The sequence below is a fragment of the Equus przewalskii genome, chromosome 5, assembly GCF_037783145.1.
Source record: "Equus przewalskii isolate Varuska chromosome 5, EquPr2, whole genome shotgun sequence".
NCBI lineage: Eukaryota > Metazoa > Chordata > Mammalia > Perissodactyla > Equidae > Equus > Equus przewalskii.
The window spans coordinates 34,410,872-34,429,075 of NC_091835.1; the positions used below are offsets into that span (position 1 = coordinate 34,410,872).

Here is an 18,204-nt window from a genome sequence, read left to right on the forward strand (position 1 = left end):
TCCAGCCTTTGCTCTCATATAGCATAAGGAAACGGAGACCCAAGAAGCAGCAAGTGGACTGGTCCAAGGTCTGGAGGGCACACGGCAAAGCTGAGATGCTAATGGTGGTAACAACATCATCAACAACTGGTAACCTATTTGTGCCGTCTCAATGTCATTGTTCAATGCACATCTTAGCTAGCACTAATCCTTGCAACAATCATGCAAGATATGCCTTTTGTAGATGCGATTTAGTGACACCCAGGAATTGAACGATGCTGCATGGCTCCACTCTATAACCTCATCTGAGTCATTAGAACTCAGTCTTTTGGCATTAAGTCCTGTACTATTTTCACCACTTGTGGCTGCATTATTGAAATTTTTAATTAAATTCAACAAATATTTTCCAATCACTTACTGTGCAAACCACGCGCTGGGTATATTTCATGTTTGTGATCAGTCTCCCCCAATTAGGCCAAAAGCAGGGATTAGTCTTGTGCTGCATTCTGTGTCTCACGCCATTTTAAAGAGGTGCCTCACGCGTGGAACCAGTTTGGTAAAGATTTGCTGATCCGTGTACATGGTCACAGTTTCATTGTCTCTGTTACTTATGGTGTTTTAATCCCATAGCTTTACTTTTGGGTGTAGCCAAATTGCAATGGAAGCAAGTCCAGACTCCTATTTCACACTACGAGACAGACAGGAAGGAGAGCTGGCCAGGTCCCTACCCTCCAGGACGTGCATTCTGAAGCAGAGTTGAGAAAACCATTGCATGCACGCAAGGATGAGGCTGGTAGAAGCTGCACAGAGTCACAGGCCTCAGCTGACCAGCTGCTGCTATGCTCTGAGCAGAGGGCACGGGGATTAGACAGAGAAACTCCACAGAAGCAGCTTTTTGACAGTTTCCTTTGGAAAAGGCTTGGAGGAAAGAATAAGGAGGAGCAAGTAGAAATGCACAAGGCAGAAGCCACCTCTACTGAACCAGGGGACAGTGCCCAGTCTAGGCCGTGGCACATGACAGCAGCTCCAGTCAAAAAAATGCACACACTAATGATTTTATCATTGACATATTAAGCTGTCTCTGGCATCTCTTTAATTAATTTATTTTCTCATTCAGTCATTCAGAAAATATGTCTTGAGTGCCTTCTAGGTGCTAGTCACAGTTCTAGGTGTCAAGGATATAAAAGTGAACAAAACAGATGGAAATTTCTGCCCTCATGATGTTGATCTTCTAGCAGAGAAAGATAGACAGTAAACTATGTAGTATATCTGGTGTGATAAATGCTATAGAAACAAATGAAGCACAGCACAGGAGCACAGGGACAGGCTGCAATTTAACACAGGCTCGTCAGGAAAGGCCTGGGTGAAAAGGCGACATTTCAGCAAGGACCTAAAGGAGGAAACAGGAGAGAAAGCTTCAGGCAGAGGGAGCTGAAGTAGACGGAGCAAGGGGCAGAGATGCAGCTGGAGCAGGAGATGGGGGCGGGGTGGACAAGGAGGAAGGTCAGCCCTGTAGCACAAGGATGTCGGTTTCTACACCTCAGGAGATGGGAAGCCTCTAGAGAGTTTTGAGCAGAGGGGTGACATGATTTGACCTAGACTGTAAAAAGGTCAGTAGCCTGCTGAGCTGTAGGGCACAGTGTAAAAGCAGGGAGAGCAGTTAGCAGGCTAGGAGGCTAATAACCCAAGTGACAGAGGAGGGTTTCTGATGGCTGGTTCCCAAGAAGTAAACACAAGTAAATGACTGTCATGGGCATAGGAAGAAAGCTCAGGCACCTAGCTCTAGAGAAAGGACATTGCCTCTGAGAATCCTTTCCCGTATAAAAAGAAAACAAAAAGAGGGTTAATTCAAAAAGGAAAGAAACTTTAGCTCAATACACTGAGTTGGAGAAGAAAGAGTAAATTCATCTTTGTCCATGCTGGTCTGTACCACAGGTGGGAAGATGAACACAGCCCCAGGGCATTTCTTTGCTCTCATCAGCCCATGAAAAATACCCGCAACTGATCTGCCAGACTGGCATCTGGAGAACCTTCCTCATGGCCATGGTCTCGGCATCTTCTGCCAAGGTTGAGTCACAGGGCGTGGAGGAGGGACAATATTCGACAGTAGATGCCTTTGGCTTACTCTGATTCCATAACAAAAACAATCTTTTATAAACACCATCCTGACCTCTTTATCTCACACCCCACACCTTATTCTAGGGAAACGCCAAGTCCTTTTCTTTAGACGGTTGCGGTTTTTGAAAAAGATGAGAATAGTGCAAAACAAGGACTTTTTAAAGTTAACAGGTGCAGACTATATAGTTTGTTGTCTGAACTGGAATATTTTTGAAAGTAAAAATGAGTGCTGTTAGTGATTCTCTCAGTCAATGAGCCTAACCCAGGACTAGCCTAGAGCACCTGATGGACAGCTGTGAACTTTGAACGGGGCTCTGCCCTATTCCCACCGTTCTACTCCCAGCTCCTGCTCCCACATTCCAGTTCTCACCACTTGCTGGTTACAGCTGGAGGACCCCAGGCATAGTGCGATTTTCAATTAGTTCTTGGTTCTGATACAGAATCTTATTTGCATCAAGACTTGGAGTTGGGTGGGGTTGGGAAAGGGGAGATAAAAGAAGAGATAATTATATATTATTTCTAAACAACACAGAAAGTTTTCCCACCTTCCAATCTAGGTTTAGGAAGTCTCCATGGAATTAAAAACAAAACTAGACTCTGGGGGAGAGGACCCACCACTGACCCAGTTTTCAGTATTTGTCAATGGGGATGCAGTCATCTATCTGCTGTTGACAGTGCTAACGATGACGATACAAGTTCTTCCCTCAGACAGCAGAGAAGCTTCTCTTTTCAGTCCTCTCCTCTCCTGACCTAGCAGTAGCATCTGACACAATAGACAGCCCCCCGCCTTGCCATCCTTCCTTGGCTTCCAGGAATCCCCACTCTTCCCTGGCTTTCCTTTGCAATCTTCTTTTTGGCTCCTCCTCATGCTCCCAAACTTTAACATTGAAGTGTCTTGGGGCTCAGTCCTTGGGCCTTTTCTCTCTCTGCTCTCATTTCCCTGGTGATCTCATACAATCTCATGGCCTTAAACACCATCTCTACCATCTGATTACATGATTAGGTCCCCAGCTTGGATGTCTCCTCTGAACTCCAGATTTATATCTATCAAGAAAGCAACTCCAGAATTCTTCCCTCTCTAAGTCAAGAATAACTCCAGCTTTTTCATGGCTCAGGATAAAAACCTTAGAGTCATTCTTGGCTTCTCTCTGTTTTACACCCCATGATGAAATTCTTTCAGGTCTCCTTTCTCTCCACTCATATGCAGTGCCACTTGCATGGATCTAACTCTTGATCTTCTGTTTTGTTGCCTTAATCTAATTATCTCTTCCCACAATAACACCACATTGTCATACTTACCGTTGTTTTCTAATGTTTCTATTTGATAGAGCAGCACATCCCTCCTTATTCCTCTTCAAGAGCGTCTTGACTATGCTTAGTCTTTGCACTTCCATATAAATAGTCAAGGAGATGATATAAGAACCTTAGAATGTTATTGTTCCATTTATTGCCCACCCAAATTATATATTATTGTTGTGTATATTTTAATTCTACTCTATTTTTAACCTCATGAGACGTCATCATTGTCTTCACAGTCAAGGTTCATATTGGCTTTCCCACATATTGACCACTTTGATTACTCCTCATTCTTCTTAAAACTATGGTTTTCCATATGGGATCACATCTGAAATACATTCTTAGAATTTCCTTTCATGAAAGATGCAGTTGGTGGAAAACTTTCAGTTTTTGTTTGTCTATAAATATCTTCATTTTATCCTCATGATATTTCTACATGATATTTTTCCTGGGGACACAATTCTGGGTTAGCAATTTTTTCTTTTCAGCACATCTAGAGAGTGTGTCACTGTATTCTGACTTCCAATTGCTCTGAGAAATCAACAGTCAGTCTAATAATCTCTTCATTGAAGGTAGTTTGTCTTTTGATTTCTGACCTTGTTTGAGCTTTTTCTAGTGTCTTATATATTCTATGTTTTCACTGTGATGAATCTAGATGTAGATTTCCTTTTTTCTGCTTGAGTTTCATTGGTCTTCTTTGACCTGTGGATTGGAATTCTGTAGAAGATTGGGAAACCATCAGTCATTATATCTCATTCACTAACTATTCTCTTTCCTCTTTTTCTAGTAGTGCGATTAAATATATGTTAAATCTTCTCACTCTATTTTGATTTCTCTTCTGTATTTCCATCTTTTGCCTTTCTATGCTGTATTACGGATAATGTCTTCTAACCTGTGTTGCAGTTTACAAATTATCTCTTCAGCTGTGTCTAATTTGCTATTAAGCCTATCCATGGTCATATATATATTTATTATAATATATGTTATATATATTCATTATTATATGTATTATAATATTCACTTCTAGCAGATTTATTGGTGTTTTCAAATCTTTCAAATAGTTTCTTATTCTTTGCAGATATTTTCAAGATTAATGTTTTAACCTGTGACTAATATTTCAATATCTTTAGTCTTTGCTGTCTATTTCCACTGGTTCTTTCTTATGGTGCTTTAGCTTCTTGTGTAATTGGTTATTGCTGACTCTATTCTCTTCATTGCCCTTGAAAAATTCTTTTGGAGGACTTTTTGAAGCCTAGCATAAATATGGCTCCCCACAGGGAGAACTCGTATTTGCTTCTGCTGGGCACCTGGAAGCACTCCTAGTCCTGGACCAGGTTCACACCCTGAGGCTCCCTGGCCCTCTCATGTGATGAGCCAGGCTGCAAATCCACAATGGGCATTTCCCATGCCCACTTCTCAGGGACAGGGTTTTGTTTCCTTTTTCCTCCATGTTCTACTTAGAACATAATTTTCTCTGCAGTCCCATAAGTAGGGAGGAGGTGGGTTTAGTTCTATTTCATCTTTATTCTGAGAGCACAGCCCTTTAAATTTCCAATTAAATTTGGTGAGGACTTCCTCTTAGAATCTCTACTTTGAGCCAGCCATACCCCATGACTTCTATCCTCGTTGCCCCATAAAACCACCAAAACCAAAGCTCAAGCTCGCCTAGATGGGAAGATGTCCTCGAGGTAGAAGCAGCATTAGCGCCCGGGTCTGTGGTTCCTCGGTTCCCATTTCCCTTAGCGTTTAGCCTAGTTCCCTACTATCCTGTCAGCCCTCGGAGGATTTCAGAAGATTGAAAAATATATTATCCAAATTGTTTTGTTATTTTCAGCAAGATGAGATGTTACAAATGTCCTACCCTACCACTACTGGAGATAGACGTCTATGTTACTATCTACTTTCTTATTTAAGGGCATATTTGTTATCTATAAACTCCTTAAGGGAGGGATTATTTTATTTTCTGCTCTATCCCCAATGCCTAAGAATAGTGACAAGTACATAGTTGGCACCCATTAAATATTTCTTTTTTGTTTTTTTTTAAGAGAATCATTCCACTTACAAACTTTTTTTTAAAAAAGATTGGTCCTGACCTAACATCTGTTGCCAATCCTTTTTTTTTTTTTTTGCTTCTCCCCATAGCCCACCATTACATACTTGTATATTCTAGTTGTAAGTCCTTCTGGCTCTGCTATGTGGGATGCCACCTCAGCACGGCTTGATGAGCGGTGCTAGGTCCACACCCAGGGCCCGAACAGGGGAAACCCTGGGCCACTGAAGCAGAGCGTGAGAACTTAACCACTCAGCCACGGGGCTGGCCCCTAAATATTTCTTGAATGAATGAATAAACTCTTTGACATCAATATGCATATTGTGGGAGGCTTCAAAGTGCTAAATTAAAGTTTATATCATTCCAGGTTAACACATTGCAATTACCCACGTATTCTTGAATAAACTCTACATGCCTTGCTTTTGTTAAGCAGTAAGAAGATAACAAACATAGCCTTCTAAGTTTTGGCAGGGCACCCATCACCTCTGTACTTCGTCTGCAAAATGAGGAGTTGAATTAGGTGCTTCCCTCACTTTTAAATTTCTGAGACTAGGACACAGTTCTTTTGTCCTCAATGAAGGACAATAATAACGGCAATAATAACCTCGGGCTGGGGTCAGAGTTACCTCTGGCCAGTAAGTCCAGAAAATTATTATGCTTTCAGCCTCAATTTTTGGAGTAAGCAATCCCTCCCCCAGCCACAACTAACGTGTGGTCCTGTTTAAAGACGCTGTAAGGACACAAGTCTCCTTTGTAAGAGAGAAGCTCCAGTCTTGAATACCGGAAGGAGTCTACCCATAAAAGGGGGCAGATGACTTAGTGACCCAAGGTGAGCCCTCCGAGAGGACTGCGTCTTCAGCTACAGTCAGGACCTCCGTCTTCAGTAACTGTTAGCTCACGCATCCTGGGTCCCAAGAATAATCTGCTACCAGTTTATGGATCTGACTCAAAAATGAATCACAGACTCCGTCCTCGCCTTCCCTGACACGGCTGAGACCAGCTGGGTCTTTCCAAAAGGCCTTCCCCAACTCTAAGGAAAATAAACACAGTAGCTACAGGGAAGCTGAATAACCAGGCCTACAGAGCCCAGGCTGGCTGTCTCCTGTGGCTTCCAGACTCTGTTCTATTCCACAAACCATTAGAGAGAGCCAGCTCGCACCCCAGACAGGCTTCACAATTCTGCAGCCATCTTACCTGGTTACTTCTTCCAAGGTTATGGTCTGTCTCAGTGTGGAAGGCACCATCTCACAACCCACCCCCTGGAAGTTCCAACTTCAAACATCTGTGGTCAAGGCTGGGAGGATAGAACCCCCTTCTACCCTCTTTTTTCTGGAAATCTAGAAGCCCCTCCTATAACCAGTGAAGACCACTAACCCCTCCCAGTTCTGGTTTTCTGTCTGGGGGAATCACCTTCCCCTCTTCAGGTAACTGATACCAGCTGTGGACTCACTATCAGATAAGATCCTACCCCTGTATGTAGGACTGCGGCTTCCTCTTTGCTAACCCCTCACTATGCCCATAGTGTAATACAATGACACACCACAGCATTCACAGAACAGGATCTAACATGCATAAGTCATAGGCAGTCATAGTTCCTCAAGGAAATTACCATGAACAAGATGGAGGCAAAGTTCATCAAGTAACCTGGGAAACGATCTTTCCAGGTCAGCTTATCTTCATCATCCTGGGGAGAAACAGGAGGGTAGACATAATCAGAAGGTACAAATAATAGATATTAATTTTCTCTCGATTTTGCATAAATTTGCATATTATTTATCATTCTTCACTCTAAATGGGCATTTTTCTAGTCTCTGATGCCTTACTGTCCATATCAATAATACCCTTCCTAATTTTGTGATTTCTAGACGAGCTGGTATAGCCTGGAAAAACTATGGTGAAAAGAGGACGAATTTGATTTCAGCCTCCTTTTGGGTTGAAGTTTTAATTCGAGATCAGCTGTGTGATCTTGGACATGTCTCTTAACATTTCTGATCCTCTGTTTCTTCATCTGTAAAATGGGCACAGTCATGACACCTATCCCGCCTACTGCACAGGATGGTTTTCTTTGTTTTATTGTAATGAGCAACATGTGAACTTGATAAAGCAACGGCCAAATGACAGATACAACCCAACTACAGGGAAGCATCTTATAAATAGATTATCCTTTAAATAAAACATCAACCACTGCTCTTAAATCCTAATAATTGTGCAAACTACCCACAATTTTTATTCTTCAAAGAACCTTTATGTGGTATTACTTATTTCCTCTACAATGGCTGTGTTCTTCTGTGGTCACAGATGCAGACACTGCAAGGTACAGGTCAATCTGATGCTTTGCAGTCAGTCTGGCTGCGAATCTGAACTTTCCCCCCTCAGACTGGATCTGGTTCACACAGGCCGCTAACCCGGGACAGTCATATCACTGACCACACTCCTCCTTCTCTGCAGACCCTCATTTGGTGGGGTGATGCCCACAAGGTATGAATGCTGAAAATTTCTGCAAATTAATTGCCGTATAACTTTAGTCTAGGTGCTTGATCTCTCTGGGTTGCGGTTCTACAAACTTAGAATTGATACAGTATTCTGCCTACTGCCAAGGTTGTTGTGAAGCCCATCTGAAGCCATGTTTGTGAAGATGCCATGAAGATGGCCAAGCCCTCTGCTGGTAAGGTGGGAGTCCCTCTGCATTTCTGCAGTGAGTCTGAACCAAACTCAGCAAGTGAATGTGCAGGCCCGGCTCTATTTTCGCTTCCCTCCTCACCACTATTTCAGAACATCCCTGATTTGGCGCTAGCAACAGTGCCATCTAGCCTTGAAAGCTTGTACTGTAGACTAAGGGCCTTCTTGGCCTAAAAGACTTCTTTCCAAAAACCTCTGTGTGCCCACTGTGTGCAGACTTTGGTACTAGGCTCAGTGGGGAGACAGAAGAAAGTGTATATAATCACTGCCCCTGGGGGCTCACAGTCTAATGAAACACAGGGAGCACCCACACACTCCAAGGATTCGAGAATCACTAGCTGGTTTGGGAGTGAGGGTTACCTTGGGAGTGAGCCTGTGGGGACCTTGAGGAAAGGAATGATGCATCTATCTCATTGCATGTCTGGAACTGAACACAGGGCTGAGCTGGCTTAATAAATGGGGGTGGAAATGAGTGTTAAGGCTGAAGTCATTTAGTTATCAGCACCTTCATTTACAGATGATGTAAACAGGGATACTTACTTTTTCACAGACTTAGTGATAGAATCAGGTCTCTAGACTGCTAGCCCAGCAGACTTTCCATTGCACAATGAGAATAAATACATGTTGTGACCGTTCTGACTGGCAGGAGCACATAAACTTATTTCTATTGGGACTAGAACAAGACTCATTCATATTCTTCTAAATTAGGCCAAACATTAAGAGAGAGCAGCATTTCTTTCTTTTTTCTTTCATATTAATTCTTAGTTTCATTCACACTAGTGGTATTTTCCTCTACGATTTTGATGAAGAAAACTGAAGATGGGCAGGTGGGTAATAACACTCAATAGAGACTCTGAAAAGAAATATGGAGATGCATGGTGGGGCTCTTCCTGAGGCCTCCCTAATTATAGTGAAGGATTTGAGGATTCTCTGACTCTTTTTCTGCCCTCTGGTCTAGAGATAAGAAGTTCTGCCTTAAACTCCAGCAAACCAGGTACGTTCTGAAATATCAGTGGTGAGTAGGGAAGAGAATAGTCCGGTTAACAGGGTCCATGTTACCCGTTTCTCCCCAGTGGGGCTCCCTGGGTAAAGAGCAGAGCAAAGAGAGGGAGAAAAACTTATGCTTGGTCCATGAGATGAGGGCGAGAAACACCAGTGAATAAGGTGAGACTGGGTTCAGAGTGGCCCTAAGAGTAGAGTTTATACAGTCCTGGGAGAAATGGGGTAAAGAGAAGTAAGTACAAGCAGAGAAGCAGGAAATATGGCCCCAAATGAAGTGGGCGCAAAGGAAAAAGGACAATTGTGTGAGATGCCTAACAAACCCCTGGGGGTAGTATGGCTCTGCGATGGTTTTGGCTAAGGTTTCTTGCCAGGTAGTTGTCAACCTCTTTCAGGCCAAGGGCCAAGGACGATGAGATGTTTTTAGACCAGCCTCTACCCTGAAGTGACAACTCTGTCCTGGAGAATGAGTTTTGGTTTGGTTCCCCTCAACAAACACAGTCTGGAGCACCTTGGATGGACTGGGCTTTGTGTCTGGATCCTGGGGACACAGTGAGGAGCAGGCCCAGCCCTGCCCAGAGGGAGCTCAGAGACCACTAAGGAAACAGGGAAGGGATTTCAGACCCAACTTTGGTAAGGATGGTGGTATTACTATTTTACACAAAAAGGAGACATAACTAAAAAGCAATCGAATTGGATGTCTGTTGAAGCAGCTATCTTACAGAAGAATACTAATTTTGATATAGACGTTTTGGCGTTCGTTGAAAAATCTCCCCCTCTCATGTTTATACCGATGAGCCCTTTTTTCTGAAGTCATAGCTTCCAACACACACACACTTCTCATCCATCCAGACACTATCCAAACACAAGAGGCCTGGAGAAACACAAAGATCACAGCCTGCCTTCCAAGCTCCCAAAGTCACTAATAAAGATGACAGGGAGCAAAGAAGCCTACGGATAATCACTGGCTCTGATGATGGAGGCTAATTAAGACTCTCCACTCACTGGCACGTCAAAGATGTGAAGATTCATGGCAAAACACCATTAATAACCACATCTGCATAAAAGCCGTGGAAGAATAGGAAGAGGAGTAGACCTGGAACCAGAACATCTGAGCTGAATTCTTGGCTCTAATACTTACTGGCCAAGCAACCTTGCAAAATTCCCAGAACCTCAGTTTCCTTATCTATAAAGTAATTATATTCCTGATCTGTAAAATGGTAACATCTATCACGCCAAATTACCATGCATTTTGTATTAATTAGGCAACCTGTGGAGAGGGCCCAGCCAGTACACCTGCACAGAGAGGTCAGAAGTCTTGGCGCCACCCTCTCCTTTTAAACAGAGATGACAACACTTGTCCCACCTAAGTGGCAGAGGGATTGTGCAGACCACATGAGTTCCTGCTGCGAGAGAGCTCTGTCAACTATAAGATGTCATACAAAGTAAGGTCTAACCAGCTCGTGATTATATCAAAGCACACAGCTGACGTCACCATTGTCAGGACACGGCCCCAGCTGTGGTCTGTGCCTGTTTCTTTGTCTCTACTGTCTGGAGTCTGTCCCTGGACTATGGCCACCACTTCCAAGTCTTCAAACAGCAAGTCACCCAGTGACGTTCACGTAAAACCACAGGTGGCAAACTGAACGCTTCGAAATGAGATCACTGAAAATTCAATAGGTGAGAATACTATTCAACAAATCCCTTGGAGAGCAATTCTAAAAGTGGGCAGTCACCCTCGAGTTGGGTTCTTTGTTTCATTTTTAAATTAAGATATAATTTACATATAGTAACATTCACCTTTATTAACGCACAGTTCTGCGCGATTTGCTAAACATGTACGTTGTGCAACCACAACCACAATCAGGAGGTAGAACAATTCCATCACATTCAGTTTCCCGCCATGTCCCTTTGTAGTCTGTCTCCTCCCCCAATCCCCAGCTCCCGGCAAGATCTGCTGTCTGCCCCTTTAGTTTTGCCTTTTCCAAAATGTCATAGAAGTAAATTCGCACAGTGTGAAGCCTTTTGAGCTGACTGCTCTCACTTAGCGCAATGCATTTGAGACTCATCCATGCTGCATCCCCAGGGGTTTGCTCCCTTCCGTTGCTCGTAGTGTCTCACTGGATGGATGCACCACAGTTCACGCACCGGTCACGAGCTGAGAGACGTTTGCATTGTTTCCGGTGTTTGGAGATTCTGAATAAAGCTGTTATAAGTATTTGTGTACAGGTTTGGTGTGAGCATAGGTTTTCATTTCACTTAGGTAAACACGAATCGCTGAGTCATAGGGTAAGTGTATGTTTGATTTTATAAGCAGCTGAGGGACTGTTTCCCAAAATGGCTGCGCCACTTTGCATTTTCACCAGTAACATGCGAATTCCTTCCTCTACTTCCTTTCTTCTCTTTAAATAAACTTTTTATTTTGGGATAGTTTTAGATTTACAGAAAAGCTTCCAAGATGGTAGAGAGAATATACATATATATCTCATTTATATATGTGTATATACACTCTGCATCCAGTTTTCCCTATTACATTAGCATGGGTACATTTTGCACAACCAATGAATCAATATTGTACATTATTATTAACTAAATAGTTTACTTTATTTGGATTTTCTTAGTTTTCATCTAATATTCTTTTTCTGTTCCAGGGCCCCATCCCAAATCCCACAGTATATTTCATCATCATGTTTCCTTAGCTCCTCTAGACTGACAGTTTCTCAGACTTGCCTTGTTGTTGATGACCTTACCAGCTTTAAGGAGTACTTGTCAAGTAATTTTAGAATGTTCCTCAATATGGGCTTGTCTGAAGTTTTTTCAAAGTTAGACTGAAGTTATGGGGTTTTGGGGAGGAAGACCACAGAGGTAAAGTGCCGTTGTCATCACATCTTATCAAGGGTACAGTCTGTAATATGACCTGTCACTGATGATGTCAACCTGGATGGCTTGGTGAAGGTAGTGTTCGTCAGGTTGCCTTACTGTAAAGCCACTCTTTTTCCCCTTACGTGCTTTACTCTTTAGACAGAAGTCACTATGTTCAGCCCACATTTAAGGGGTGGGGAGTTACACTCCACCTCCTGAGAAGGTAGTTATCTACAGATTCCCCCTGGGATTTAATCCAGATTGTTATATTCTGGATACACTTAAAGCAAGGCTCTGGAGAAGAGATGCTCAGTCATACCAATGTTAAACAATGCAGATTAATCTGAACCAAAAAAAGAAGAACAAAGATGAAAAATGCCTGGTGATCAGTAAGCATCATGCTTGGGGCACAACTGGATTGGGCCTCCGTGGGAGCAGGCTGTGGTCCTCTTTCTTTAGGGAGGCCTACAGCGGCAGGAAACTAAACAGCAGCAGCAGCAGCAGCAGCAGCAGCAGCTTCATCATCATCATCTGCCCCACCACCTCCAGCTGATAACAAGTGATTAGGAATACACAAGGTCAGACCCATTTCTACTAGACTGTTCATACAATGAGCCTATGTTCCTGCAAATATTTCAGGGGCAGTGTCAAGGAGAGGAAAAAACAGTGGATTTGGAAATGCAAGACCTGGGCTTCATTCCCCGTCTCTACCTCTTTATTAGCTAAGCAAGCTTGGGCATATTATCTAATTTCTCTGTGCCCCCATCCTCATCTCTTATGGGAAGACTGGTAAACTTGCCCTACTGAGCATTCAATGAGTATACCACATATGTGATAGTTCTTGGAAAATTTTAAGTTCTGTATAATTGTGAGTTGTTAGTACTCCTGTTTCTATACAGGAAGCATTCACTGAACATCAGCTGTGTACTCAGCATTGTTCTTGCACTAGGCACTAGTGATATGCACAAAAATAGCTCATATTCTTTGCCCTTAAGGAATTCCCTATCTAGTGGAAGAAACTGAGAAAGATGAACATAAATTGCAACATGATATGACACATGTCAGGGAACACGGAGGAGGGAGTGACTACCTGCCTAGGGGAATAAGGAAAGACTTCAAAGATGAGCAGACATTTTACTTGTGATTAAAGGATGATAAGAGTTTTCCAGGATGAAAAGAGAGATGAAGGTATTCCAGAGAAAGAGCCATGTGCAAAAGCACTGAGCTGTCACAACATAGCCCTAACAAGTGGTTCAGTGTAACAAGAGAGGAGAGTGTGGACAGAGCAGGGTTTTAGGCAGGGAGAAGACTGACTCATCTGAGCTTCCTGTCTGTTCGGAGAGATGTCTTCCCCCTCCTGTTGACTGCCTGTCTCGATCTTTGCGAATCTCACCGTCTCCTCAAGGAGTTTGCTCTTCTTTATTTTAAACCAGTGTTCTCAGACTTTAGCATGCATTTTCAAACTCACCTATAGGACTTGTTAGAATAGATTCTGGGTGCCACCAAAGATATGGATTCAGCAGGTTTGGAGTCGGCCTGAGAATTTGCATTTCTAACATGTTTCCAGGTAATACTGGTGCTGATGGTGCTGATACTGTTGGTTAAGGGACCACATTTAGGTAACCATAATTAAACCATTTCCTTTCCGCTGGTTTTTGCCATCTAGCCTACAAACACACCAAACAACAAACACCACTTTTAAATTGCTTACAATGTGACTGACAATCAGCTAAGTGCCTGAGACATCTCCCATTCAATTCTTCTTGCAATAACCCTTGAAGTCATGATTATTGTCTCCATTTTATAGCTGGGGGAAGCGAGCTCAGAAGGCTGAGGAACTTGGTCCGTTGTTGCAGCCTGGAATCCCCTCGTCTGAGTCCAGCACCCTGCACTTTAAATAATGCTGCCTCTGCAGGGCTCCGTCATCTAAAAAATAAGTAGACCAAAAAGTAGCCACAGCATAGGAAGGAAACTAGAAGAGAGTAGTGCCACCAAAGCCCAGGGAGGGAAGTTTCAAGAAGAGAATGCAGGTCTTCTTGACAGAAATCAAGTAAGCCAAGAGCAGCAAAGCATCCATTTGAAATCGCCATTAAGATCATCTGCGACCTGTCAAAATTTTCAGGTGAATGGTGGAGAAAAACCAGGACTGCAGACCATGAGAAAGTGGATGGGAGGTAAGAGGAGTGAGAGCTGCTACAGTCTGCTTGCTCAAGAAGTTGGAGGCAACACTGGGTTGAAGCAGAGTTTAATACTAGCCTCCTTCATGAAATTATCCCTTCGCGGGTAAAATCATGGCTTTACTGACCACCCACCTGTTGAGGACTCTCAAATCTTTATCACCAGCTCAGATTTCTCAGCTGAGCTCCAAACACATTTGTCCAGCTGTCTAGTGGACATCTTTAGTAGAATGTCCCAAGCTCAAAATGCCCCAGAAGAATGGATCATCTTGCCCCTTAAACCTTTCTCCTCTTCTTTTATATCCCCTAACTCAGTGAACTGAACCATGACCCTTTGAGCAGGGAAAGCCTGCAACTGAAGTATTTACTTAGGCTATTTCCTCCCACATACTCACCTCAATCAGTCCCAAGTCTGACAGAGTCCACTTCCTTAAACATTCTCCTGAATTGCCCCTCCTCTCTTTTCGACAGCCAATGCCATAGTTCAGGCCCTACGCATCTCCAGTCTCATACCTTCTGCTATAACTATTGACTTTTTTGTCTTTCCTCCTCGTGGACTGCCACCTCCAGAGAGCAGAGGCCATGCTTTATTCATCTTCATGTACCTGGTGTTTAAGCACAGTGTCAGGTACCAGTGTAAGCTCGAAAAATGTTTGCGCAATCAACGTTCACGGACGTCAACTCTGAAAACAAACCTTGGTGACCTTTAACCAGCCTCACCAAGTCCCTCTCTGGGCAAAGAGGCAAGCAGGGCATGACCTACATATTATTAGAACTCCTGAGGGCAATGCTAGGTGAGAATAAGATTGACAGTTCCTCATCTCTGTCTTAAGGGACACTTGGTCTGCCTTGATTTTCTGAGACAAGGAATCCAACTATTACAGCATATGGAGGTCTTCTCTCAGCCTGGAGTTAACTGAAACCAAACCCCTTTCTGTCACAGGCAACACCATGGAGGACTGAAGATGGGGAGAGTCTGCAGTGCCTAGGTGGGGTTTCTTAAGGAAATCATTTGGAGAAACTCCCTGTTTCCCATAATGACTTGGGTAAACCAGGGCTAGTTAAATTGTGTGACACATGGGAGCTGGTCCCAGACAGGGGCCTCATGGAGGAGTAGGACTGAGAGACTGACTTAAACCAGGGATTAGGCAGAAGATTAAAGTCTTGATCCAGGTTCAACTGTGTCTGAATAAGGGTCAAATGGCAGTAGTTTGTTCCAGTATCGTCACCAAGAATACAAGCTCTCAAAGTTGAGCAAGCGCCGCTCCTGAGGTTCCTGTGCTGGATGCCTCCATGATGTATCATTATCTGACATGGCTGGCTGGAGGAGACACGAATACACAGAAAACCTGGAGCACGGTGGGTTGAGGGGGCGGAAAACTGGGGATAGAGGGACAATGAGAAGAAGGGCAAGGTACTTTTCCATTGGAGGGTCCTTGGGACACTGTCAAAGACAAGAGTCCAGGAAAACCCAGGGACTCCTCGGCTCTGGGAGAAGGAGAGGGGACACAGCCTGATTGCGTGTAGCTGCAGATCTCGGGGTTAAGGAGTTTTATGCGTTTTCCTGAGCTGGCCCATTGTGTGTATCAATTGCCCTGGGTGTGGGGAACACCTCAGTGCAGTTTCATGTGGAAATTAGTAACTGAGGCAGCCAATGTCATAAATTCAGCCACTCACAGGACAGCATGTGTTAGAGGGCAGAGATGGAATTTGGGTAACTTTCACTAAATGAATGAAAGCCATAAACTGATAGGAGTTATGTTGTGAATTTCCAAAGTCCTCTGGATATATGTTGAAGAAAACAAAGAAAAAGATAGTGAGGCTCAGGGTTGGGGCCAGCAACCTGTGAAATGGGGCCATGAAATTGCATTGGAGAAAAAACATTCTTTGCTCATTTATCTTCTTTCTCTCCTTCTCTCATCTCCTTTTTCTTTTTCCCTGCTAGAGCTGAGCATCCCGGCATCCTGGCTGGGGGAGCCAGTGGTACCCCAGGAAATTTGCAGTGTAGTCTAGCCTGGAGGCAGCTGCCTGGGTTGGACTCTCAGCTTGAATACTTATTGACCACATGTTACCAACTTCTCTATACTTCAATTTTCTCATCCTTAAAAATGAGATTGAAAATAGTGCCAACTATTAAACAATAATAAACTATTTAAACAATAAACCAACTATTAATAATTAAGATTGCTGCTGTGAAGGTGAACTGAGGTAACACATAGGAACATGCACAGAGCCATGTCTGGCATATAGTTAGAACCCAGTGCTTGTTACCTAATACTATTATCATCATCATTATTATTGTCTCATCCGCCAGAGACCCTGGCCCTAAGTGGGACACATCGGGTGAAGTTTCCTTGTCAAAGTGACAAGGGAACCCCCACTTCAAGTTGGGCAATGCTACCCACAGAACAGATCCAGGAGCCACTGTTCCTGTTCCAAAGCCACACAGCCATCCTGTATGACCTCATTCTGCCATTCTGGTCCCACTCTGCCCTCAGACACAGCTGCTCAATGCTCTGTCTCCAGAGGGAGCCTTCAAGACCTCTCACAAACAACACCTACTCCAGGAACAGAGATCCCCACCAACTTCACCATCTTCTCTCTCTCTTTAGTTCTCTCTTTTAAAGTAGCTCCTCTTCCAGGAAGCCTTCATGGCCTGACCAGAGGAGTGAGGCCAGCTTGTGACCACATACCCCTCCCTTCACTGAGCTTGAGTCCCCCATAGCTCCTGTCACCTTGATGTCAGCCCCCAGAATGGTCCTGGTCCCCACAGCCCAAGCACAAATGGCCTCTCAGGCTGAGCCTCCAAGTCTTGCCCCTCAGACCTATAGGCTTGCCCAGGACTGACTCCCAGAGCCATGTAGAGAGTCTAGAGACAGATAAATACATTTAGGGACAGGGCCTCAATCTAGGAGGGGAATCTTGGCAAAGGGGCATGAGGCAGTCACATGGCACAGCACCTAAGTCTACAGGCATGCCTGAAGCCCAGGACAGAATGCAGTGTAATTTGTGGCTAAAATGGAAAATATTCTTTATTCCTCCCACTGCTTGGTTTTCCCAGAAGACACAGAAAAACAGATTCCATCTCCCACTCTCCCCCACTGAGGTCCAGGCTTCTTACTCTTCTCCACCTGGCAACCCAGACAGCTTGCTGCTTCCCTTCTGTTTGCCGGCTAGCTGCCTTGGCCTTCCTGGGTCCCAGTTCTGGACTGAGCATCTCTGCTTCCTTTACCCCAATCCCAAACATTCTAATGCGTGCCCTGCCTGGATTCAGATTTCAGACAATCCCTCCTCACTCACCCTCCCAAAGTGAGACCCTTCTATATTGTGGTAGTGGTAAAATGAGTCTTAGATGGGCTACTCCCAAGAATGTATAAGAGCCTGGGGCAGGTAAGTCACTGTCCCTCTCCAGGCCTCCTTGCCTGTAAAGGAGGAGGCTGGCTAAACCCGTCAGTGCCCTCCACCAGTACTACATGCATGGATCCTTAAGATATAACCTTAGTGAGAACATCACACAAAGACCTAAGCTGAATGACCATGGACATGGAATACATCTAAACTCGGTGTCATGGCCTCCAAAACTTGACAAGCCTTGGACTCTGGCTTCTCTCAAACCTCATTTCCTACCATTCAATCCCTTGCTTATTTCATTTCAGCCACACTGGCTTCCTTCCTCTTCACCAAACACTCCACACTGGTTTCTACCCCAAGACCTTTGTAAGACCCATCTCCTACCTCTTTACCCAGCTAGATCCTCTCTCACCTTCTGTTCCTCAATCTAGCATCACCTCCAGTAAAGTCCTTCCCAACACCCCAGTCCACCTCCCAGCCCTTACTATTCTCTATCACAACATCCGTCACTCTCTGAAATTATCTCACTTATTTATTTATCTCCTCTCTGTCTCCTTTAGGAAAACATAAGCTCCACGGGCGCAGGCAGCCTCTGAGTCTAGCTTACCATCAGCCCTCGCGTGCTGTGATCAGCCAGGTCTGAGGAATTCACTTGCATGTATGACTCAGTGGGTGACTATCAATTTGGAAACA

At 44.0% G+C, this 18,204-nt stretch overlaps 1 protein-coding gene across 4 annotated transcripts in view; it reads right to left on the reverse strand.

Moving 5' to 3' along the window:
- Positions 1-18,204, reverse strand: part of ANO2 (anoctamin 2) — a 326,384-nt gene that overhangs the window by 78,042 nt on the left and 230,138 nt on the right. For all 4 annotated transcript variants that reach the window (XM_070618946.1, XM_070618948.1, XM_070618947.1 and 1 more), the window contains one exon: positions 7,053-7,127. In XM_070618946.1, coding sequence (XP_070475047.1) covers positions 7,053-7,127 — 75 coding nt within the window. The remainder of the gene's footprint in view (positions 1-7,052; positions 7,128-18,204) is intronic.